Source organism: Nycticebus coucang, chromosome 21 (assembly GCF_027406575.1).
Source record: "Nycticebus coucang isolate mNycCou1 chromosome 21, mNycCou1.pri, whole genome shotgun sequence".
In the NCBI taxonomy this organism is placed as follows: domain Eukaryota; kingdom Metazoa; phylum Chordata; class Mammalia; order Primates; family Lorisidae; genus Nycticebus; species Nycticebus coucang.
Window position 1 is genome coordinate 10,412,909 of NC_069800.1, and position 26,596 is coordinate 10,439,504.

At 40.0% G+C, this 26,596-nt stretch overlaps 1 protein-coding gene across 1 annotated transcript in view; it reads right to left on the reverse strand.

The window, feature by feature from the left end:
* Window positions 1-2,078: 2,078 nt before the first annotated feature.
* LOC128573453 (serine/threonine-protein phosphatase 2A 56 kDa regulatory subunit epsilon isoform-like) overlaps window positions 2,079-26,596 on the reverse strand; it is a 42,342-nt gene continuing 17,824 nt past the window's right edge. Inside the window, exons 4-10 of the mRNA XM_053573722.1 lie at window positions 10,455-10,585; window positions 10,180-10,239; window positions 9,096-9,204; window positions 7,056-7,109; window positions 6,903-6,953; window positions 4,003-4,122; window positions 2,079-2,210 (exon numbers count right to left, since the gene is read on the reverse strand). Coding sequence (XP_053429697.1) covers window positions 2,079-2,210; window positions 4,003-4,122; window positions 6,903-6,953; window positions 7,056-7,109; window positions 9,096-9,204; window positions 10,180-10,239; window positions 10,455-10,585 — 657 coding nt within the window. The remainder of the gene's footprint in view (window positions 2,211-4,002; window positions 4,123-6,902; window positions 6,954-7,055; window positions 7,110-9,095; window positions 9,205-10,179; window positions 10,240-10,454; window positions 10,586-26,596) is intronic.

Genomic DNA, 26,596 nt, shown 5'->3' on the forward strand with positions numbered 1-26,596 from the left:
TACTTGGAAGGCCAAGGCAAGAGAATCACTTAAGCCCAAGAGTTTGAGGTTGCTGTGAGCTGTGACGCCACAGCACTCTACCAAGGGTGACAAAGTGAGACTCTGCCTCAAAAAAAAAAACAAAACAAAACATATATATATATTATGAAAACCATTCATATCCAAAGAGACGAAACCAAGCCCCTATAAGATGGGCAGTTCAATATGAGCTATCTATCGGGCCATGACTTGCTTTAGTCCACTCATCCCTCTTGGCTCCTTGCTGACCTAGGACGTGCCCTGGTGAGTAAGTGGCTAATAGCTCTGCAGCACCACACAGCTGAACAGCCAAAACAGTGGCCTTCACTTCTCAAGGGGAAGAAGCAGCTCTGGGCAATGTGAGGTTATGATGATCTCGACAGCTTCAGACTAGAGTCTGAAGCTCTTCAAAATTACCCACTGCTTCTGTTTTGTAACAAACATGCTTCCAATACCACTGAAAAGTGTATTGGCAAAAATTAAGCCACTGATTAAATAAACCATGAAACATTTAGAAGAAAAGCATACTTGCTATGTAGCCCCCTTCCCGCGTCTAGTAAAAGGAAAACTGAAGTTCTCTGCTATTAAGTTTCCAGAATGGCCTTCCGCACAAGGGCAGTTACGGAGAAGTACCACAGACAATATGCGTGGCAGTTACAGCCACCTGCTAGAACCACTTTCTAGGTCCTCAAAAGACTATCTGTATGGGACTTCATCATTTGAGCCCCTTATCTTTGTAAGTTCTATTCATAAAATCTGGCAAATTTGAAACATTGAGAAAATGTGATATTTTACAATTATATAATTTTAAGACAAACATATTATGAATATACTCAATTACACCTACTAATTTTTTGATGCCACATTAAATTTTGCTTCCATCCTACAGAGAAATACATAAAGTCATTCAAATATAGAATACTTCAACTTTCATAGGGCTGAATATTATTAAACTTTTCCTTTAAGATTTTAAATTTGCCTATGTTAACCAGTTTGATGAAAATATTTCAAATTGGGCGGTGCCTGTGGCTCAAGGAGTAGGGCGCCCGTCCCATATGCCGGAGGTGGCAGGTTCAAACCTAGCCCCGGCCAAAAACCAAAAAAAAAAAAAATGAAAATGTTTCAAATTGTATATAAAAAGAGTGCATGGTGCCCCACGATTGCATTAATGTACACAGCTATGATTTAATAAAAAAAAAAAAACCTTAAAATTAAAAAAAAAAAGATTTTAAATTTTACTTTTCCTGGAGAATAGGTACTATGTATAATGACTGAGTTGGCAGTTAAGAAATGGATCTTGCTAAAATGCAAAGGTAGCTGGGCCACTTCCCTCCTCACAAGCCTTTGGCATTTCCTTATCTTTCACCTGGTGAAGGCTCAGGTAAACCATCTGCTTCCTTCCCTGGCCTATCTGCTAGCACCTTCTCCCAAAGACTTTGTACCTTAACCTCCCAAATGCACGGGTCTCAGAACTTGACAGGTGCTTATTACATCTCTGCCCTTTTTGTGTCATGGAGGGACCCACTGTCTGAATGAGCGTTTCCCCATCTTGTCCATTTGCCAAATTCCTTTAAGATCCAGCTTGAGCATGCCACCTCCCCCCCCCACAAACCCCCAATCTACAATGCTCTGTTCTCAGCACCAGAGCATCTCTCCAAGCCCCACCCCAAACTGCTACCTTCACAGACAGGTCAAGAAGCCTTTTTTTTTCTTTTTTTGTGGTTTTTGGCCGAGGCTGGGTTTGAACCCTCCACCTCCGGCATATGGGACCGGCGCCCTACTCCTTGAGCTACAGGCGCCACCGAGGTCAAGAAGCCTTTTAAGCAAACAGGTATTTTTAACAAAACGGCACAGTTTCATTAAAATGTTTATTTGTGGTTTTCTCCAACCAGTCAGTGAAATTCTAAAAGGGATTTTATCTTTTCACAAATCTGTCCCTGGCAGCAAGCAGGGCATCTGGCACACAGTGAGTACTCGGGACATTTTTTTCAAGAAAAAGAAGAATGGGGGAGAGGAGGAAATAGAGAGAGAAAAGGAGGGAGGGGAAAGAAACTGAAAACCTACGGATTCCAATGCTCTTTCGAAATCCTATAAAGACTGGAAAACATGATGGGAAGGATGACATTAGAGTTTTCTTCTATCAAACTCATGATGTATTCATTATTCCAATAACAGAGTGCCCTCTCTGCCACCTTTGGGAAAGGAAAAAAAATGTTAAGAGAGAGAAAAAGACGAAGAGAAAATAAAATCATCTTTCCAAACAGAAGTATTTTGAAAGACTGTTGTTAAATCATTCACTCAAATGTAAAATTAAATATTAATTATATTTTACATTTTTTTATAGATTTAAAATCTCTCAGAAAGTTCCGACGTGTTTCGTCAACTTGGGGAAGGAAAAGAAATTGGCCTGTTAATTTATATTCTCCTGTAATTCTGTCTATGTCACCCGATTCCAGATTTTCCCAATATAGCTCCCAAGATACAAACATGTTTACCATCTGTCCACGTACCATTCTATTTTCCTGATCATGTTAGCCATCTTCTACGTCCCCTTTCTTTTCTTTTTCTTTTTTTTTTTTTTTTTTGAGACAGAGTCTCACTTTGTCACCCTTGGTATAGCGCCATGGAGTCACAGCTCACAGCAACCCCAAACTCTTGGGCTCAGGCAGTCCTTTTGCCTCAGCCTCCTGAGTAGCTGGGACTACAGGTGCCTGCCACAATGCCCAGCTACTTTTAGGGATGAGGTCTCATTCTTGCTCAGGCTGGTCTCGAACTCCTGAGCTCAAGCAATCCACCTGCCTCAGCCTCTCAGAGTGCTAGGATTACAGGTTTTTTTTTTTTCCTTTTAGATAGAGTCTCACTCTGTTGCCCTGGGTGGAGTGCCATGGCATCACAGCTCACAGCTACCTCAAACCCTTGGGCTCAAGTGAGGAGGAACCTAGGATTTTACTATATCCAATTACAAGTCTAATATTTATCTGCTACATGTGTTATATTATCTGAACACTTCATGTAATAGTTTCTATATTCCTGGTTTCGGGGTTTCTGTTTTGTTCTGTGGTACAGCTGCCAGATTGTTATGAGATCACTGCTTTAACATACTAACATGTCTTTAGGTCCAATTAAAACAACAACAGCCAGTATTTCTAACTATGAAAGATAATGACAGCTTAAGGAAAAAGTCCACCATGAGAGGTGTGGTTCTGTGTTAAGAACTATAATCTGAACAGCCTCTTCAAATTGGCAGGCAATATTGAAAGACTCAATTCTCGGGTTTATGATATGACCTTCAGTGAGAGGCCAACGGATAAAAACCTAAAGTGTGTTCAATCCCGTAACCTTCTTTCCTCCCGGCAGAGGCCACAGCGCTACAGCTACGACTTCAAGAAAAGAGCCAGTTGCCCAGGTTCACCTCCCCTGTGTTCCTGAGTGGCCACGGGGAGGCAGGGCAGTGCCACTGGAAGAAGAAACTAACCTAAGATCCGCGTTAGACTCCACTCCCTGTGAACCCGGGAGCCTGAGCAAAACATTTGCTGAGCATCACTGTTTTTGCCCATCAGAAGACACAGAAAAGTTTATAATCAATGTATGTAAAGCACCTAGCACAGTGTGGAATCTGAGGTTCTCTTTCCTCGTGAGCATCATTCAGCATTCTCTCTTACACACTCCCTCCCAGCCCACTTCTTCTGCAGTTTACTTGGAACACTTTTTTAACACTTTTGAGCTTTGGTGTTCACATCTGTCAATCTGTAAAACACACAAGACCTCCCAGCAGAATACTGTGAGAATTAAAATTACTGGGAAAAAACACCACGACAGTCACTGCTGCGTAGCAGGTGCTCAAGACAAAGGTAACTGCAGCTAAAATTATTACCTTCATGGGAGAAAAAAGCAAACAAACATTTCTTTCAACACAAATGAAATTTAACCTAAAAAATCCATGCTGTATAGGCCACTCTGGCTCATGTTCTTTTTACTACTAACCTGAGAATGGGGGCTAGATACACACTTGGCAATTTGTTTAAACAAAGGTTCTTGAATTTTAACAAATTGTGAAGGTTCAATCACATCCAATATTTCTTCCAGCTCCCCAAGGAACATGACCTATAAATACAAGTAAAAAACAAAATGTGAGGCTTTCTATTAAAAATCCATATGAATCACAAAGATTAATGACATTTAGTTAATTTTAAGTTTGTAATATTTTAAGAGAAATTTACAAATAAAACCAAATATAAATGAACCAGGCATTATTCCATGTTAGATGTTTGTTTCACAAATAATTCACCATAGAGTATTTCTTAAAAGCAAGTTCCCCACAGCACTGAAAATATAATTCTACTTACTTGGAAAAACTACTCTACTCACTATGTTTGTATATTACGCCCTGCACTGGGGCTCCCGGGAATCACTCCTGCCCCCGTGGGGCTCTCCTCTCTGTTGCTTCCAACTTAGCTATCTCCCCTCAAGGCTTCTGTAAAAATAATAGGAGGCAGGCCCTCCTGCATGGATGGGCAGACGTCCAAATGCAGTCATTTGCCAGATAGTTACAGGTCCCACAGTGAGCTATGTGCCCCTCTCAAATGCACAGAACACATTAAGTCTTTGGTGGGCTTTTTTGTTTTGTTTTGTTTTTTTGAGACAGTCTCTCACTCTGTTGCTCTGGGTTGAGTGTCCTGGTGTCATAGTTCACAGCAACCTCCAACTTTGGGCTCAAGTGATCCTCTTGCCTCAACCTCCCCAGTAGCTGGGACTACAGATGCCTTCTACAACACTTGGCTAGTTTTTCTATTTTTAGTAGAGACAGAATCTCACTCTTGCTCAGGCTGGTCTCAAATTCCTGACTTGTCCAGGCCTCCTTTCCTGGCTCACCACTTTGATCCCACACACTCAGATCAACCACTGGGCCCAGCACGTGGCTGGTGTTCAGCCACAGCTACTGAGGAAAGCCTAGAATTGCCCATCCCTGTAAGGGCAATATATACTCAGCACTGCCTGCAGGCAGGCACTGTGCCAATGCTGTAGATGGGATCTGCCGTCCTCACCACCGTCCAAGAAATAGCATCACTGTGTTTTTTTACAGATGGGGTCTCACTCTGGCCCAGGCTAGTCTTGAACTCCTGAGCTCAAGTGATCCTCCTGCCTCAGCCTCCCAAAGTATTAAGGTTACAGGCGTGAGCTACTGTGCCTGGGCCAGACAAAGTCTTAAAAAACACAAAATAGCAGACTCAGCCACACGTAGGCTCGATTTTAAAGCCACTACCACATGCTGACCCGTTCTCCATGCTCACACACAAACACAATTACTCTCTACAGGGCACAGTGAATCTTGTGTGCCTTGAGAAACAGAGCTTTTAGACCACAATAGGGAACATCAAATCAATGGTGCAAGTCAACTGTTTTAAATATAATGGAAAAATGATGGAGAAATGAAAACCAATGTACTTATTCAGCCATGAAAAAATAATTATCTTGGAAAAAATTAGGTATGCAATTCAAGTATGAAAATAGCCATGCTTTCTTATCTTGAGATGAATACAGGTTGCAATCCCTAGTTTAATTTTATCTAATAGGTATTACATAAACTAGGGTTTGGAGAATTAAAGTTACTTTGAGAAGAGGGATGTTTCTGCTAAAAGTAAAATACAGTAGACCCTTTCCATCAGCCAAGATATGCAAGAGGTTCTTCCACGATTCTACCAAGGTTCTTCCAAGAACATAAAACTAAAAGCTGACCTTTTTTTCTGGGCCATTTTCCAGAGTTTCTAACCTTCTAGAAGAGCGCTGCAGGTCTGGTGTCCAGTCAAGTTCACCTCCAAGCTAAGATACTTACTCCCTCTGTTGTAACAACCTTGTACGTGTCTCACAAGACACAAATGATTGTGGGTCTGAACTTTCCAGTGTCACTTGTGAATGGCTAAAACTAAAGGCTTGTTGTAAATTTTAAGACAGTTGAGATTCTGTCTATACTCTGCTTTAAAGTGCGCATTTGGGCAGGTTGCCTTATCATCTGTCTATAGTGAAAGCAAAATCTCCATACTATGAAAGAAGTCACTAGGAAAGTGACATCAACAGAGTTAGACAACTGGACACATGACTGGGGCCCTGACCTGGACTGACCTGAGGCTGAGAGACATCATGAATTAAAAACCCAGGGTGCAGCCGGGTGTGGTGGCTTGCCTGTAATACTAGCACTCTAGGAGGCTGGACTGCCTGAGCTCACAGGTTCGAGACCAGCCTGAGCAACAGCCTCATCTCTAAATAACTGGGTGTTGTGGTGAGCTTGAGCCAGAGAGTTTGAGGTTGCTGTGAGCTGTGACACCATGGCACTCTTCTGAAGGTGACAAAGTGAGACTCTGTCTAAAAAAAAAAAACCTACCTCAGTGTGCAGAGTCAGGGAGGCGGGGTCTGGCCTAATCACTTGTTCTTATTTATTGTTCTTGGGCAGACTACTTAGGCTCTCTGAAGTTTCATAATTAGTAAAACAAAAATATTCATAGCCCTTATAGAGCTACAGTGAGGTTTGGATGAGATGGTGTATCTTACATCACATGCTTAGCCCAATGTCTGGCCTCCACAAAGTATTCAGTACCACTCTCTGACATTCAGGACTTACCTCTTTTTTTTTTTTGTAGAGACAGAGTCTCACTGTACCGCCCTCGGTAGAGTGCCGTGGCGTCACACAGCTCACAGCAACCTCCAACTCCTGGGCTTAAGCGATTCTCTTGCCTCAGCCTCCGAGTAGCTGGACTACAGGCGCCCGCCACAACGCCCAGCTATTTTTTGGCTGCAGTTCAGCCGGGGGCCAGGTTTGAACCTGCTACCCTCAGTATATGGGGGCCGGTGCCTTACCGACTGAGCCACAGGCGCCGCCCAGGACTTACCTCTTTTTGACTACATGTTTTAGGCCAAAATTTCATTAAACCCCTAATAACCTAAAAAGAAAAGGGAAAAACAAATGACATTTAATTTTTCACATACACTTTTAGAAAAGGTGGTTTTTCTGAAGCTTTTTGAAATTAAGAATAAATACTTACTGGTTCTGTGAGTAAAGGATCTTTCTCCAGAAACTGTACTATACAATACGGCAGCTAAAGAAATGAAAAAAATGAAAGACAAAAATTTTAATTCTGTATAGTAAGAGCTCAATAGGACATTTTATTAACACGTCCTAAAAAGTTCCAGACTGGCTTTAATAACTTTACATTCAATTCATTTTAACTATTATTTAAATATATATATATATATATATATATATATATATATATATATATGAAGTGAAATAAGAAACTTTTTCAAGCCACAAATTGACATTTACAAGACTCCAGGGGAGTTTTTTAAGAGGTCCCCAGCTTGCGTGGAGCAGGGGTGCGCTGTCACGGCCCATGAGCGGGGGAAGCGTCTCATCTACGGAGGTTAAGCCACAGCGCCGGGGCTTCCTTTTTCTTTCTGCTGCCATTGACAGTACTGGGCTTCACTGTTCCAGCAGAGGCCTCCATGGGAAACAGGCATTTACTCGAAGACTTGCTGACTCCCTGAAATGGCGCATGTGCCAACTACAGCAGTTTATAAAGAGATAAAAGGTTGGGGCTGCTGGCTAGAACCTGGGGAGATGTAAAAAGAGCGCTACATCTGATTTAACACATCAGAGTGAGAATTCTTTTAAATAATCACAGAATATGATACCTTTTTGAAAACTAAAGGCAAGATTTGTAAAGGGCTTGTAAAGGTTCTTGAACAAGAACACTACCTTCACAAAACAACATTTGGTAGTGTTCTAAATTAGAAACATATGGACTAATTTTTCCTCAAAATACAGAATTTCACATCTAAAGAGGAATACTGCTTAGAAAAATGTATTACATTTCTTTTTTTTTTTTTTGTAGAGACGGAATCTCACTGTACCGCCCTCGGTAGAGTGCCGTGGCCTCACACAGCTCACAGCAACCTCCAACTCCTGGGCTTACGCGATTCTCTTGCCTCAGCCTCCCGAGCAGCTGGGACTACAGGCGCCCGCCACAACGCCCAGCAATTTTTTGGTTGCAGTTTGGCCGGGGCCGGGTTTGAACCTGCCACCCTCGGTATATGGGGCCGGCACCCTGCTCACTGAGCCACAGGCGCCGCCCATGTATTACATTTTTGAGCAAACTCAAAATATTCCTGTCAGAGAGTGGAGAGTCAGAGGTTTGAAATCTCAAAACTGAGAATACCACTCGACGGCTTATCTACCTTCTAGTGACATCCTTACCATGCAAGGCAGCGTTAGGACGAGAATTAGCGTGGGGACGAGACAGTATGCTTTTTAAAGTAATGAAGGCTTAAAAAAAGGTGTGAAAATATCAGCCAGTTTCGTTACTTGTGAGAGTATCCATGTGTAGGACGTGAGAAAATGGTGAATGAACTAGAAGGGGGTAAAAGGCCAGCTCATTTACTAATGCAGGACAAAATCTCAGGAACATTAACAAACGTTTACATGTGCTGAAGACTTACATTTGACAAACTCACATACATCACATGCAACATATTCACTATGTAATTGGGTCATCTAAGTTCTTTGTAAAATGAGATGGCCAAACAAAGGCTTGTCCTATTTTTAAAATATTCCTATGATTCTACTATGAATAGAAGAAAATATACACATTTATATGTATTTTCCTCAGGGAGCATTTTATTTTATTTTATTTTTATTTTTTTGAGACAGCCTCAAACTGTCACCTGGGTAGAGTGCCGTGGCGTCAGAGCTTACAGCAACCTTCAACTCCTGGGCTCAAGCGATTCTCTTGCCTCAGCCTCCCAAGTAGCTGGGACTACAGGCACCTGCCACAACGCCCAGCTATTTTTTGGTTGTAGTTGCCATTGCTGTTTGGCAGGCCCAGGCTGGATTTGAGCCCGCCAGCTCTGGTGCATGTAGCTAGCGCCTTAGCCGCTTGAGCTACAGGTGCCAAACCAAGCATTTTAAACTTTAACAAGTTTCTTTCTTTTTTTTTCTTTTTTTTTTTTTAGAAATTAAGGAAACATCAAAGATACACGAAATATGACAACCTTTTGCTTCCGAACATAGTTGCACAGAATTCTACCTGGGCATGGAAGAGTGATAAGCTCCTGACGGTGTGTAAAGGGATCAACACTTTCACCAGGAACTGTTTGTGTTCCGGCTTAAGAGGCAAAGCAAAGCCATTGATAATACTAGGAAAAAGAAAGAGACATAAATTAGCTATGTTACCACAACAAGCTAAATCAGACCAGGGGCTTATATTGCAGTGAAGATACTGTTCTTGTGAGATAGTTAAAAGTAATCAATTTATGTTTGTAAAGAACAACCTAATACCCATTCCAGTGACACCCAAGATTTCTTAGTCACTTCAAAAAATACATTTAAGGATGAAGGAATTAAGGGAAGAAGAACATTTGCTTATGATCACCCAACAGAGAGTCCTGTGTCTTAAAATTAGTTGGATGCTCCCAAAAGCTCCTTGTCAACACTCTTTATTTTCTCTTCCGTTCCCTTCTTGAAATAATCACCTGCCTTGTTCACCTTCTCTTTAAATGACTCTTTTCCCTTTCTAGACATCATGCCTTCTCAAGTCTGAAGTCTCCACCCAGGCCAGGGAAGTCACTGAGACAAGGCTAAGGGACTCCACCTTCTCCTTCTCCTCACAGGAGGAGGAGACTAAGTCACGGCACTGTCCAGCTGTCTTAGCCTCCATTGTGTGTAGAAACCTCACAACACCTGCGTCTTTCCAAGCCCTCCCACTACTCTAGGCAGCAGCCTAAGAGCTACACCTGGGTACACAGTGCCTTTGAAAAGGGCAATCTTTCCAACTTATTACAAACTTGCTTTCAACAGATTTGGCAAAGGACAGACAGCCTAGAAACTAATGAAAAGAAGATATTTTGGAGTAACTGTCCTGACTGCAAATAGATGTCATCTCTGTAGTAACGAATGAACTGTTAGCTCTGTCAGTAATTCCAGTGGAAATAGTTACACGTAATTGTGGAACAAAGGGAACAGGAAATCGTGTCTCATGGAGTTGTTGGGGAACATGCTAGTAAGCACAGGCGAGCGGCTCCACGTACAGACAGCAGTGCTTCCCCTGCTGCCTGAGCCTCATTTTCAGACGATAATCACCTGAGGTTAGTTGGGAGGTAAAAAGTGCTTACCTTCCTAATATTTCCAGCAGTTCAGCTACACCACTGAAGTGTTCTGTTTCATAAACAAACCTTAAAAGAGAAGAAAACAGAACAGAAAAGAGAAAAGGAAGAAAAAGAAAAAAGAAAAGAACGGGAAAGAAAAAAAAGACAAAAGAAGACAGTATAGGGGAAGAAGGGAGAGAAAGAAATCAGTACAAGATGTTCACATATTTGAGGTTTATTTAATACTTCTACAAAAATACCAACTTTGCTGCTTCTTATTCTATCCCCCACCCTCCACTTACCTTAGAAAAATATTGTTAATCTGTTTTCGGATAAATGCTCTAAGACCAAGAAACTTGCCATAAATTCTGTGTAAGACTGTTTTTAAGTAGTCCCGTTCCCGAGGGTCTTCACTGTCAAATAGCTCCAAAAGCTGTGGTAAATGAAACACGGTGTTGTCAAAGGCAGCTTCAGCAAAGGATGTGGTGATTCTATCCTCATTATGGAATATCCCTTCCTTCCTTCCTTCCTAAAAAAGTTATTGAGTATCCGTATGTGCCAGCATAGTGTTATTCTTTAAGAATATAGTGATAAGTCAGACCAGGGGCTCATATTCTAGTGAAGAAATACATGACAGTAATAACAATAACAACAATAATAAAAATAATAATAGCAGCTAACACACAGGCAGCACTTACTATGATCATCGGGCAATTTTCTAAGCAATCTACATATATTAATCCTCCCCCTAGTTTTACTCCCATTTTTCAGATGAAGAACACAGGGCACAAAAAGGGTAAGTAACTTGCCAATGGTCTCACAGTTAGTAAGTGCTAGAATTAGATCCCAAGTTGTCAAGGCCCAAAGTCCATGAATTCAATCACTGTACTATGCTACTGAACTTACATTCCAAACACACAATTAAGATAAGCCTTCAGCAATACAAGAACATGCAAATAAGTGAAACAATCAAGCAAACACCAAAAAATTTCCAGTAATACTAGCTATGTTTCCCTTTTAGGTCTGGATTCTTCTTACATAGGTATACTTCATTCTGTAAATATTCACTGAGGTGGAGTGGTGCCTGTGGCTCAGTAGGGAGGGCGCCAGCCCCACATACCGAGGGTGGCAGGTTCAAACCCGGCCCCGGCCAAACTGCAACAAAAAAATAGCTGGGCATCATGGCAGGTGCCTGTAGTTCCAGCTACTCGGGAGGCTGAGGCAAGAGAATCGCTTAAGCCCAGGAGTTGGAGATTGCTGTGAGCTGTGTGATGCCACGGCACTTTACCAAGGGTGATATAGTGAGACTCTGTCTCTACAAAAAAAAAAAATTCACTGAGGTGAACATTTACTATTTCTGGGTACATGTTATATACATGGATAGCCTTTTTTTAAAAGATGGATTTATTTATTTATTTATTTTTATTTTTTCAGACAGAGTCTCACTCTATTGACCAGACTGCAGTGTCATGGTGTCAGCCTAGCTCACAGCAACTTCAAACTCCTGGGCTCAAAGGGTCCTTCTGTCTCAACCTCCCAAATAGCTGGGACTACAAGTGCACACCACAATACCTGGCTAATTTTTCTATTTTTGGTAGAGATGAGGTCTCACTTTGCTTAGGCTGGTCTTGAACTCCTGAACTCAAGTGATCCTCCTGCCTTGGTCTCCCAGAGTTCTAGGATTACAGGTGTGAGCCACTGCGCTCAGTCCACGAATGATGTTTTTAAGTTCCAAATCATGTGTAATCTAAAGTTAAGAACAGAATCCAGGTAACATCACATCTATGTACTCATAATGAGACAAATCCAAAAGAGGAAACAAGCTAAGAGACGCAACCAACTCCTACAATAAAAAATTCCTGCTTTGCTTTTGCAGAAATTGACAAGTTGATCCTAAAATTTACATGGAAATACAAGAAACCCAGAAGAGCCAAAATAATTTTGGGAATAAAAGAACAAAGTTGGAAGACTCACACTTCTCAATTTTAAAACTTAGCATCATAAAGCCAAAGCCACAGTAGTCAAGACCACATGGTACTGGCATAAGGACAAACATACAGATCAAAAGAAAACAGAATTCAAAAAAGAATAGAATTTGGAATTCAAATAAGTAAACCCTCACATTTACACCAACTGATTATCAACAAAGAACATCAATACATTTTAATGGGGAAAGAAAAGTCTTTTCAACAACTGGTGCCAGAACAACTGGGTAGCTGCAATCCAGAATAATAAAGTTGGACTCCTAACTCACACCATACACTGAAATTAACTCAAAATAATAGTCAACCTGTGGGCAGAGTAAAACAATTAGAAGAAAGCATAAGAATAAGTCTTTATAACCCTAGATAAGGGGATGGTCTTTTGGACATGACACCAAATAATAAGCAACAGAAGAAGAAACAGATAAAGTAGACGTGGTGAAAACTGGAAACTTTCATGCTTCATAGGAGACCTTCAAGCAAATGAAAAGACACAGACCCTTGACCAACTTATAAATGGGTCCACTTACACATGAATTTTCCTCGGCCTCTGCCCCCCTTCCTCTCCCCTCCTTATCCTGCACAACATGAAGATTTTGCAGATAGAGACTCTACCGTGAGCCCCTTCCACTGACTGAATAGTAAATATACTTTCTCTTCTTTATGATTTTCTTAATAACATTTAATTCTATTTACTTTAATGGTAAGACTATGGTATATAATATGCACTGTGCCCAAAAATGTATATACATTTTAAGAAAGGAAAAAACTATATTAAAATTGTAATAATATACACGAATAACAAAAGATGAATGTGAGACACATTTGAGCACCTCTTGTCATCGCAGAAATCAAACGTGACATGGGTGTTAACAACTTCAAATAAAATTTCTTAAAACGTATATACATTTTGGGACGCCATCTGCATATAACATATAAAATGTGTTAGTCAACTATCAGTAAAGCTCCCCACCCACAGGAGGTTATTAATAGGTAAGTTTGGGGGAAGTCAAAAGTTACAGATCAATTTTCCAATGTGTGGGGATACTGACACCCCAACTCTTGTGGTGTTCAAGGGTCAAGTGTATTTGCAAACCGATCTGATAAGATATTAGTATCCACAATATATAAAGAACTCTTAAAGCTCAAAAATAAAGACAATCAAATTTTAAAATGGACAAAGGATTTTTTTTGTTGTTGTTGGGGATTCATTGAGGGTACAATAAGCCAGGCTACATTGATTGCAACTGTTAGGCAAAGTCCCTCTTGCAATCATGTCTTGCGCCCATAAAGTGTGACACACACCGAGGCCCCACCCCCTCCCTCCTTCCCTCCTTCTGTTTCCCCCCCATAACCATAATTGTCATTAATTGTCCTCATATCAAAATTGAGTACATAGGATTCATGCTTCTCCATTTTTGTGATGCTTTACTAAGAATAATGTCTTCCACATCCATCCAGGTTAATACGAAGGATGTAAAGTCTCCATTTTTTTTAATGGCTGAATAGTATTCCATGGTATACATATACCACAGCTTGTTAATCCATTCCTGGGTTGGTGGGCATTTAGGCTGTTTCCACATTTTGGCGATTGTAAATTGAGCTGCAATAAACAGTCTAGTACAAGTGTCCTTATGATAAAAGGATTTCTTTCTTTCTGGGTAGATGCCCAGTAATGGGATTGCAGGATCAAATGGGAGGTATAGCTTGAGTGCTTTGAGGTTTCTCCATACTTCCTTCCAGAAAGGTTGTACTAGTTTGCAGTCCCACCAGCAGTGTAAAAGTGTTCCCTTCTCTCCACATCCACGCCAGCATCTGCAGTTTTGAGATTTTGTGATGTGGGCCATTCTCACTGGGGTTAGATGATATCTCAGGGTTGTTTTGATTTGCATTTCTCTAATATATAGAGATGATGAACATTTTTTCATGTGTTTGTTAGCCATTCGTCTGTCGTCTTTAGAGAAAGTTCTACTAATGTCTCTAGCCCATTGATATATGGGATTGTTGGCTTTTTTCATGTGGATTAATTTGAGTTCTCTATAGATCCTAGTTATCAAGCTTTTGTCTGATTGAAAATATGCAAATATCCTTTCCCATTGTGTAGGTTGTCTCTTTGCTTTGGTTATTGTCTAATTAGCTGTACAGAAGCTTTTCAGTTTAACGAAGTCCCATTTGTTTATTTCTGTTGTCGTTGCAATTGCCATGGCAGTCTTCTTCATGAAGTCTTTCCCCAGGCCAATATCTTCCAGTGTTTCTCCTATGCTTTCTTGGAGGATTTTTATTGTTTCACGCCTTAAATTTAAGTCCTTTATCCATCTTGAATCAATTTTTGTGAGTGGAGAAAGGTGTGGGTCCAGTTTCAGTCTTTTACATGTAGACATCCAGTTCTCCCAACACCATTTATTGAATAGGGAGTCTTTCCCCCAAGGTATGTTCTTGTTTGGTTTATGGAAGATTAGGTGGTTGTAAAATGTTAGTTTCATTTCTTGGTTTTCAATTCGATTCCAAGTGTCTATGTCTCTGTTTCTGTGCCAGTACCATGCTGTCTTGAGCACTATGGCTTTGTAGTACAGACTAAAATCTGGTATGCTGATGCCCCCAGCTTTATTTTTGTTACAGAGAACTGTCTTAGCTATTCGGGGTTTTTTCCGTTCCATACAAAATGCAGAATCATTTTTTCCAAATCTTGAAAGTACGATGTTGGTATTTTGATAGGAATGGCATTGAATAGGTAGATTGCTTTGGGAAGTATAGACATTTTAACAATGTTGATTCTTCCCATCCATGAGCATGGTATGTTCTTCCATTTGTTAATATCCTCTCCTGTTTCCTTTCTCAGGATTTCATAGTTTTCTTTATAGAGGTCCTTCACCTCCTTCATTAGGTATATTCCTAGGTATTTCATTTTCTTTGAGACTATGGTGAAGGGAGTTGTGTCCTTAATTAGCTTCTCATCTTGACTGTTATTGGTGAACACAAAGGCTACTGACTTGCGGACATTGATTTGATATCCTAAAACATGACTGTATTTTTTGATGACTTCTAGGAGTCTTGTGGTTGAGTCTTTGGGGTTCTCTAAGTATAAGTTCATGTCATCAGCAAAGAGGAAGAGTTTGATCTCTTCTGCTCCCATTTGGATTCCCTTTATTTCCTTCTCTTGCCTAATTGTATTGTCTAGAACTTCCAGCACTACGTTGAATAGTAAAGGTGACAGAGGACAACTTTGTCTGGTTCCAGTTCTAAGAGGAAAAGCTTTCACTTTTACTCCATTCAGTAAAATATTGGCTGTGGGTTTGTCATACATAGCTTCAATCAGTTTTAGAAATGTGCCACCTATGCCTATACTCTTCAGTATTCTAATTAGAAAAGGATGCTGCATTTAATCAAATGCTTTTTCTGCATCTATTGAGAGGATGATGTGATCTTTATTTTTGCCTCTGTTAATATGGTGGATAATGTTTATACACTTCCGTATGTTAAACCAGCCTTGCATCCCTGGGATGAAGCCTACTTGATCATGATGAATGACTTTTTTGATCATAAGCTGTAATCTATTGGCTAGGATTTTGTTGAGAATTTTTGCGTCTATGTTCGTAAGTGAGATTGGTCTGAAATTCTCCTTTTTATTTGGGTCTTTTCCTGGTTTTGGTATCAGGGTGATGTTTGCTTCATAGAATGTGCTGGGGAAGATTCCTTCTTCCTCAATTTTTTGGAATCATTTCTGCAGTACAGGAATAAGCTTTTCCTTGAAGGTTTGATAGAATTCTGGAGTGAAGCCATCTGGACCAGGGCATTTTTTGGTTCGAAGCTTTTTTATTGTTTCTTTGATCTCAGTGCTTGAAATTGGTCTGTTCAGGAGCCCTACTTCTTCCTGGCTGAGTCTAGGGAGAGGGTGTGATTTCAAATATTGATCCATTTCTTTCACATTGTCAAATTTCTGAGCATAGAGTTTCTGGTAGTATTCAGAGATGATCTCTTGTATCTCTGTGGGATCAGTTGTTATTTCCCCTTTATCATTTCTGATTGAGGTTACTAGAGATTTTACTTTTCTATTCCTCGTTAGTCTGGCCAATGGTTTATCTATTTTATTTATTTTTTCAAAAAACCAACTCCTTGTTTCATTAATTTTCTGAATGATTCTTTTGTTTTCAATTTCATTGATCTCTGATTTGATTTTGGAGATTTCTTTTCTTCTACTGAGTTTAGGCTTAGATTGTTCTTCTTTTTCCAATTCCATAAGATCTCTTGTGATATTGTTGATGTGCTCTCTTTCTGTTTTTCAAATGTAGGCATCTAAAGCGATGAATTTTCCTCTCAAAAATGCTTTTGCAGTATACCACAGGTTTTGGTAGCTTGTGCCTTCATTGTTGTTATGCTCAAGGAAGTTAATGATTTCCTGTTTTATTTCTACCTGCACCCATCTGTTATTCAACAGAAGATTGTTTAATTTCCGTGCCTTTGGGTGGGGTCGAGAGTTTTTGTTAGAGTTGAGTTCCACCTTTAGTGCCTTATGGTCTGAGAAGATACAAGGTAAAATATCAATTCTTTGGATTCTGTTGATATTTGTTTTGTGCCCCAGGATATGATCAATTTTGGAGAATGTTCCATGGGGTGATGAGAAGAATGTATATTCTTTATCTTTGGGATGGAGTGTTCTATATGCGTCTATCAAGCACAGTTGTTCTAGGGTCTCATTTAAATCTCTTATATCCTTGTTTAATTTCTGTTTAGAGGATCTGTCCAGCTCTGTAAGAGGAGTGTTAAAGTCCCCTGTTATGATGGTATTATCAGATATCATATTGCTCAGACTGAGTAAGGTCTGTTTCCAGAATCTGGGAGCATTTAAATTGGGTGCATAGATATTTAGAATTGAAATGTCTTCTTGTTGTATTTTTCCCTTGACCAATATAAAGTGACCATCTTTGTCTTTTTTGACTTTAGTTGCTTTAAATCCACATGTATCTGAAAATAAGATTGCAACTCCTCTTTTCTTCTGAATTCCTTTTGCCTGAAAAATTGTCTTCCAACCCTTGACTCAGAGCTTTAATTTGTCTTTTGAAGCCAGGTGTGTTTCTTGCAGACAGCAAATGGATGGCTTGTGTTTTTTAATCCAGTCAACCAATCTATGTCTCTTCAGTGGGGAATTCAAGCCATTAACATTTATGGAGATAATTGATAAGTGTGGTAGTATTCTATTTGTCTTATTTTGTGAGAGTCCATTGCTTAGTTTTATCTTTTGCATCAGTGTGGAGGTTAGGTTCTGTCCTTTAACTTCTGAGTTCTTACTTTGCTGCTGATCCATTGTGGTGGTCAGTGTGCAGAACAGGTTGAAGTATTTCCTGTAGAGCTGGTCTTGTTGTGACGAATTTCCTCAATGTTTGTATATCCGTAAATGATTTGATTTCTCCATCAATTTTGAAGCTTAGCTTAGCAGAATACAGAATTCTGGGCTGGAAATTGTTCTGTTTAAGTATATTAAAGGTAGATGACAATTGTCTTCTTGCTTGGAAAGTTTCATTAGTGAAGTCTGCGGTCACTCTGATGGATTTGCCCCTGTAGGTCAACTGGTGCTTACTCCTGGCCGCTTGCAGAATCTTTTCTTTTGTCTTGACTTTGGACAGGTTCATCACAATGTGTCTTGGAGAAGCTCGGTTAGAGTTGAGGCGACCTGGGGCCCGATAGCCCTCTGAAAGCAGTGTGTCAGAATCTTTGGTGATATTTGGGAAATTTTCTTTTATAATATTCTCTAGTATGGCTTCCATTCCTCTGGGGCATTCTTCTTCCCCTTCTGGAATTCCTATAACTCATATGTTGGAACGCTTCATAAAGTCCCATAATTCTGACAGTGAACATTCTGCTTTCTCTCTCTTCTTTTCTGCCTCTTTTACTATCTGAGTTATCTCAAGAACTTTGTCTTCTACCTCTGAAATTCTTTCTTCTGCATGGTCTAACCTGTTGCTGATACTTTCCATTGCATCTTTAAGTTCCCTGATTGACTGTTTCATTTCCTTCAGCTCTGCTATATCCTTTTTATATTCTTCATATCGTTCATCTCTTATTTGATTCTGTTTTTGAATTTCCTTTTGGTTATTTTCCACTTTATTAGCAGTTTACTTCATTGTTTCCATCATTTCTTTCATTGTTTTCAACATGTGTATTCTAAATTCCCTTTCTGTCATTCCTAACATTTCTGTATAGGTGGAATCCTCTGCAGTAGCTACCTCATGGTCCCTTTGCGGGGTTGTTCTGGACTGGTTCTTCATGTTGCCTGGAGTTTTCTGATGATTCTTCCTCATGAGTGATTTCTTTTTTCTGTTTCCTTGCCCTAATATTCCTTTCACTTCCTCTTGCTCTTTAAGTTCTTGTGCCTGTGGACTAAGGGTTACAGGAGTAGAAGAGTGAGAAGGTTGAAGAGCACAAAAGGGATGAAAGAAAGAAGGACCAAGTGATAAGAAAAATGGAGAAAGGAGAGGGGGTGGGTAAAAGGAATATTGACAAAAAGAAGAGAGGCACAGAAAGAGGGAAACAGAGCAATATAAGTGTACAGTAGGGTACTTTGATACAACCTTAATAAAAAAAAAAAACCACCTTCTGGGGGTGGCCAGTGGGTGGTTCCCTTGAGGTCAGCAGCTCTTTGCTAACCTGATCATACACAGTACCCCACCTCCACCAAGTAGAGAGGAAAGACAAAAATGCTATAAATCAAACCAAAACAAGCAAACAGAAAACTTTACGGGATAAAATGGCTGGAAAAACCAAATAATAGCAGTAGAAACACTAACAAAAATGAAGTTCTAATTATTGAAATATGCAGCAATGGGAAATTATAATTAAACTAGAAAAATTGAGAAAGAAAAATTATCTGTATGGAAAAGGTTGAACTTAAAAAACAAAACAACAATCAACAACATCAAAATAAACAAAAAAACAACCAAACAAAAAAAAAAAAAACACAACCAAAAACAAAGCAGTATGTATATGTTATTGAATATTGTCTGGGTGACACGTGGTCTTCTGGGGTATGAGATGTTAATCACAGTTCTGATACGACTGGAGGCTGCTAGTTTCTCAAACCCCAGCTGGTAGACACCCTAAATCTCTCTTCAGCCCACTTAAAAGGCACTTTGAACTTGTTCACTTGCTGAGCAGAAGCTTTCTCAGGGAAGTGCTTGTCGCTGGAATCACTGCTGAAGTGGCTATCCACTTGCCCTGTTTGCCAAAACTGGTCTCCCTCTGCCCTGAGGTTTAGGGCTGCAAGGCGGCTCAGACCCCGCCCTTAGGCTACTTGGTCGCTGGGTTACCAGCTCCCACCCAATTCTAGCTCTGGGACCCTGAGGGTGGAGCCTTGCCAGGGCAGATCGCTCACAATGGCTGCCTGTGACCCAGAGCCAAACACTGTTAGCTCCGTTTGGCTCAGCGGCTCTGACTGGGGCCCTAGACAAAGGCCAAAGTTCTCCGCACTCCCGCTCAGGCTCTCCCCAAGGCAGTTCAGCTGAGTGCCAAGTCCAAAGACACCAAAACAGTTCACAGGTAAGACCTTTCTGGTTTGCAGTCTCGCTGCTACTGTACAGTTGCGAGCGGGTTTAGACAGGTTGAACACATGCGACCACTTGTCAGTTTTCCACTGTTTTAGTCCTCCTCTTGGGGTCCAGACGTCTCTCGCTGACTTCCTGTATCCTCTCAGGGGTGATGATAGGCAGATCCCACCAGCCAGAGATGCCTGGAGTCCTATCTCCCCAGACTCACGGTGCCCAGATGCAAGGAAGCTGTTACTCGGCTGTCATCTTGCTCCGCCTCCCGACAAAGGATTTTCTTAATAGATAAACCCCAAGGAATGTATACAAATGGCCAATAAACACGTGAAAAAAGTGCTCAATTTCTTTTTTGAGACAGAGTCTCAAGATATTCCCCTTGGTAAAGTGCTGTGACATCATAGCTTACAGCAATGTCAAACTCTTAGGCTCAAGGCAATCCTCTTGCATCAGTTTTTCTATTTTTAGTAGAAATGGGGTCTTGCTTTTGTTCAGGCTGGTCTTGAACTTGTGGGCTCAAGCTATTCACCCACCTCGGCCTCCCAGAGTGCTAGGATTACAGGCGTGAGCCACCTTGCCCAGCTCAAAAGTACTCAATTTCATTGATTATTACAGAAACGTAAATCAAAACAGGAAGGAGGTACCATTCGTTAGATAGCTATAATCATAAAGAGGAATAATGAAAAGTGTTGCAAGATGTAAAAAAACTGGAAACCTTATCTACTGTTGGTAAGAATGTAAAATGGTTCAGCTACTTTGGAAAACAGTTTGGCGGTTCCTCAAAAGAAACATCCTCCAAAGAGATATGCTACGACCAAGCAAAGCAACTCCCAGCTATATACCCAACAGAATTGAAAACACGTATCTTTACAAACATTTTACACAAATGTTCAATAGTAGCAATATTCATAATAGTCAAAAACTGAAATAATCCAAATGTCCATCACCTGATAAATGGATAAACAAAATGTGATATAATGGAATATTATTCACCCATTAAAAGTAATGCGTAGTGATACATGTTACAAAATGAATGAACTTTTCAAATATGATGAGTAAAAGAAACCAGACAAAGAAGGCCACATAACATAAAATTCTACTTATACGAAATATCCAGAATATGCAAATCCAGAGACAGAGAATAGAATGGGGAGAAGAGGTCTGGGTTTCTTTGGAGGATGATAAAAATGTTCTCCAATTATACTGTGGTGATGGTTGTAAAACTCTGTAAATATACTTTAAAAACACAAACTAGAAACTTGGAACGAATTTGGGGTATGTGAATTATAACCCAATAAATCTGCAACCTTTTTAAAAATGACAGTGGGTAAGTTCCTCTGGATGGAAAACAAACTTGGTAGATTGGTTTGAATTTTACTGATGTTTTTATATTCATCATTACTACAATAATGCAAAACTCAGAATTCCGATCTTTATAGCACAACATTTCAAGAGCACACCAGAGCACACAACAAAAGCGGACAACCATCATTATCAAAAAGCTATCAAGATATACACAACTTTGACTTCTGGTGTTGGTGGTTAAGACCAAGGCTGAGCCTGACAACAAGAGAATCACTCAATCAACAACAATCACATGTGCTTTTTCTTTGAATGGAAGCTGAGTTATGGGCAAAAAACTAGCCCTTCAAATATGGCAGGAAGCACACGCTGAAAAATCATCTTCAAAAATAGGGAATGAGACGGAACGTACGTTTTGTCTATACAATTCCAAGCATCACCGATGCATCCGTCCATTCATTCATTCAATGAGTATTTGAGTAAATATTTACCGTGTGCCTATTAAGGGCTAACCAGTGGGCAAGGTGTCAGGGATGTAATGATAAGCAAGACAATCTCTGCTTTCTTAGAGCCTATTCTACGGGGGGAATACAGATAAATAAACACCATGGACGCTGTATAAACGTACCACTGACACATCTACTCTTTTTGGAAGAAGTGGACTGATCAGGGAAGTCTTCTAGAGGAAGTGATGACATCTAGGCTGACCCAGGAAGAAACTGTGAGTTAGAAGTGGAGCGTGAGTATCCACAGAAGATTTAACAGTGCACGCTCTTACTAGGGGCCTATCCAAATAGAGGCTGCTATTAACATCTCTCTGCCCATTCAGCAATAAAATAAATAAATACGAACTGAGTTACTGAGTTCTTTCTATGTGCCAGAAACTGTCCTTACTGCTGAGCATACAGAGTGTTAAATAATTTTGGAGCCCGGTAGGGGAGGCAAAGAGCAGGTTAAAAATACATTTCCACAGGAAAACATTCTATCTAGGAAGGAACGTGGCTCCAACAGGCAAAAAGGTCCAGTATAGACTCAGTATATCGTTATCTATAACATATTCAAAAATGACATGAGATCTCTAACCCACCCGTCCCATTCTTTGTTAATGAAAATAATTAACCTTTTAAATTCTATTTTTTTAAATTTGGTTTCCATTTTTAAGTGTTGCAGAGTTTAAGGAATAATTTGCAAACACAAGAGAAGGCTTATGAGCATGTAATGTTAGCTCAACTTGAGTCAGTTATGCTCATATAATGTTATTCTTGAGCTTAGTGAAAACATAATAATTAAACAAAAATGATTTAATGTTTTCATTACACTCTCAAAGAAAATGCACATTTAAGCACCTAACTTTATTTATAAAGCCACAAATATTAAAGGTATTATGTGTTATGAGAAAGATGAATTGCAGTATTAAACTATTTTTCCTTCATTCTATGAATATAGTTTTAGAGACTTTATGTGTGAGAGAAAAGAAATAGTATAATAGTGCAAAGGCCAAAAGGGGGGGGAGGAGGAGCTCTAATTTCCAAAACAGAATGCGTGTGCTTAGTCATATATACTACCAGACACTCCCACCAAAAAGAAAGCTATGAGAAATAGAATCCTGTACTTGACCCATAATGCCAAGGTGGACGGTGCCACCCATAACACACAGGCTTCAAAAACAGGCAGTGAGATGGGACATGGCGTGTGGTCAAAGAAAAGCTGGAGAGTTTCCAAAGTGATTACAGAGGAAAGGCAGACCTGTCAACATGCTGGCTCCAAGTTTACAAAAACCCAGCTTTCCAGAAGCTAACAAACAGGGATGAACTGTCATGATTTAGCCAGAGAACCTTTTTTTGAACTTCATAATTAATTGCAGTGAAATGAGAAGGGTGAAACGAAAAAGGCAGTAAGTTACACAAGGGAGCTCGAACCTTTCTCTTCTTGATCCCCCCTGAAATGACAGTAAAAGAATAAGAAGGGAAAAAAGTCAGAGCACAGAAAGGCTTGGAAAGCAAATTTGACATATTTGAAAACTTTTCAAAGATAGAAAGTGGATGACAACAGGTGACTGACTATCTTAGGTTCTCTCTTATCTTCTCCTGTCCACTACGTGTTTTTCCACTCTGCAAGCAGGAAGGAAAGCCAACAAGAGGGTGGCCAATTCACTCTAGAGAAGCCCTGAAAGGCTTAAGAATTAAAGGCACCAGATAAATCTGATCGCAAGGGTGTGAGAGGAGCTAAACAGAAGACTGGCTCCAAGTTTCTAGAAGAAGTAACAAAATTCCCCAGATCCTTGTCCCAAGCACTAAAAGTTTACAACCTAACTCTGCAGAGAATGAACCAGCAAGTACCTAGTCTTGGAGACAATTAAGTGAAGCACTAATTTAAAATAATGGATTAAATACAATTCTGTGTACTTAAGAATTAAGACCTCTGCCATCCCTCTTCCCTGTCAAGAGAGAGGATCTATACCTACATCTGAGGGTTTCTAATGAAATGGCAAGGTTCCTGCCCAAATATATTATGAAAAGTTACCAGCTGCCAAGTATTACTATGCAAATATAAACACGTATGCATGTGCACACATGCACACCCACATGCACATACACAGGTTATAAGCAGACTCTCGGTAGACTAATATACAACTATGACTAGGAAGTCAAGGATCACCAGATATTCTAATGTAAACAAACAATTATAAGGAACTTGGAGGAAAAGTACAGATGCTCTCTACTTGGCAAAGAGTAGAGAAACTGCAAAAAGAAACTATAACATTTTCAGAGATAAATATACCGGACCCCTGAAACAAAAGTAGAATGCTATTACAGGTGGATATTCAGAAAATAAAAAGAGCTTTTGGAAATTCAAAATATAAGAAATAAGTAGTTCAGCAGAGCACTAGAACATTAAAATGAGCCAATTTACCTCTGAAAGTATAACCAAAAGACAGAGAGATGTATATCAAGGAAAGAAGATAAGAAACTAGAGGCTCAATCCAGAAAGCCTAGTACACGAACAACAGGCCTTCAGAGAAACACAGAGACAGAAAAACAGAAAACAGAGAAAAGAAAACCACGGTGGAAAAATCTGATGGAATTTTTCAGGAAAAAAAAATTAATTATTTCAACATAGATATAGCACCCACACCAAGGAATATCACTTTCTGGACTTGGGGACAGAGAAAAGATCTCAGAAGTTTACAGAGAAGACAGATCACTACAAAAGACAGGGCATTCTGCTAACACAGGCCTTCTCAATGCCAACATTGTCTTTAAGGAACAATTCCTTAACATCGGAGGGCGTACGGGTTCCAACATGTGTGTACAAGTTTACACCCAGCCAAACGCCAGTCAAGTATGTTTCAGACAAGCGATCTTCCAACATCACATCCTGTTCGTGCTTTCTTGAGAAGCGTCTGAAGGCTACATTCCATGGGATGAGAGGAAGTTAAGGAAGAAAAAACGTGGTGTGGAAGAGTGGAAAGGCAGTCCCAGGAAGCCCACTGTGGATACAGCCTAGAGGAGGCAACCAGTGCCCATGAAAGCAGGATGACCAGGAATCTCAGAAGTCCTTCAAGAAACAAACAAACAAACAAACAAAAAACGCACAGACAGAACAGCTGATGTATGGGCCGTACTGCAAAGATCTGTGCCTTGGGATGAACCAGAGACCAATCAATACACAGAAAAACAAGCCAGCAAGAAATAAGGCAACAATTAATTCTAGGAATTTTTTAAAGCTCTATAAGATATGTAATTACCCAATTCATAATAGCTAAGTCATGGAAAAAGCCCAAGTGCCCATCGATCCACGAATGGATTAATAAATTGTGGTATATGTATACCATGGAATACTATGCAGCCTTAAAGAAAGATGGAGACTTTACCTCTTTCATGTTTACATGGATGGAGCTGGAACATATTCTTCTTAGTAAAGTATCCCAAGAATGGAAGAAAAAATACCCAATGTACACAGCCCTACTATGAAACTAATTTGGGGCTCTCACATGAAAGCTATAACCCAGCTACAACTTAACAATAGGGGGAAGTGGGAAAGGGGGGGGTGGGTAGAGGGAGGGGAATCGGTGGGATCACACCTGTGGTGCATATTACAGGGGTATTTGTGAAACTTGGTAAATGTAGAATGTAAATGTTTTGGCACAGTAACTGAGATAACGCCGGAAAGGCTATGTTAACCACTGTGATAAAAATGTGTCAAATGGTTTACGAAGTGAGTGTATGATGCCCCATAATCATATCATTGTATACAGTTATGATTTAATAAAAAAATTAAAAAAAAAATCCAGTTGCCCTCTTCCACAATAAAGAAGTAAGTGCCCTGCCCTATTCCATCAAAAGCAATTTTAGAAAAGACATTTTTAGTTGATAGTCAATAAAATTGGTTTTTAAATGTTTTCATCCAAATTATCACAGAACACTTAAATCAGATGTCCACATTTCTGCTTTGTTTGCAACTTTAACTATTCTACTAACTGAAAACTGACTTTCCTCCTGATGCCTTCATCTTGTCCAAACAACACAAGTGGAGAAAGCCCAAAACAAAGAAACAACAGTGAATGGTCGTCTGAGTCTAGCGAATCAGAACTCAAGGGAACCACTACATGAGACAGGGCTATCTAGATAGAAAAATTAGCCCAGCGCTGTGGTAGGTGCCTAAACTCCCAGCGAGGCAAGAGGATCGCTTGAGCCCAAGAGTCTGAGGTTGCTATGAGCACTCTACCCAGGGCAACAGAGGGAGACCACGTCTCAAAAAAAAAAAAAAAAGAAAAGAAAGAAGATTATATTTAGGGGCAGCCATCGAGAAAGGACAGTGGGGACAAGGGATCAAAATGTTGTAAGTTAGCAATTATGACTCCCAGACCCCTAGGGAAAGGTATAAGTCATCCAAATATGAACAACTCTACCAGGTCACATGCTTTTACTTTCCTTCTAATTTCAGGCGTATTCTTTCTTTCTGTATTCTGTCTGACTCAAGAAAATCTTGTTATTTAAATTTTTAAGACAACTCATTTGGCCAGCATTTCAAGAAAGAGCTGTTGTGCTCAATGATGATGTACGCCTGGGATTTGTGGGGCCAGTGCCCAGTGAACACGCACTGCTGCTTGTTCAAAAAGTATTAAGACTTTCAAGGCAGCAAGGGCAGAGGCTGAACCATGCACGGGGCCCTCTAAGCACAGGGCCCGGAGCACCTACCTGCACATGTTACAGGCTGGCTTTGGATGCTGGAAGCAGTGAAGCCCTTTTAAAAAGGTCTTTGAGTTACACGGTGGACAGGACAGGATGAGTGATTTATTGCTAACTGACAATGACTGATAGAATTCCAGGGAGAAATTACTTCTCTAAAGGCTTATTTGCTATAGGTTCTGAGAGAGAAATGTAAACATTTAGACATATTCAAGGAACTTATTTGAAAAACAGTATTATTTTGTACTTTGTATTAGGGCTAAGATTCAAGGCTTTTGGAATTTATTTCAGTTTAGAACGTAAAATTTTTTCAACAGGTTGGTTTGTGTCATGTCTAATTAGTCTTCAGTTTTTAAAAACACAATAGCAAAAGGTCACTTTTAAGGATGCATAATTTGCATAATTTTCATGATAATTACAATACCTTTCAGCTAAA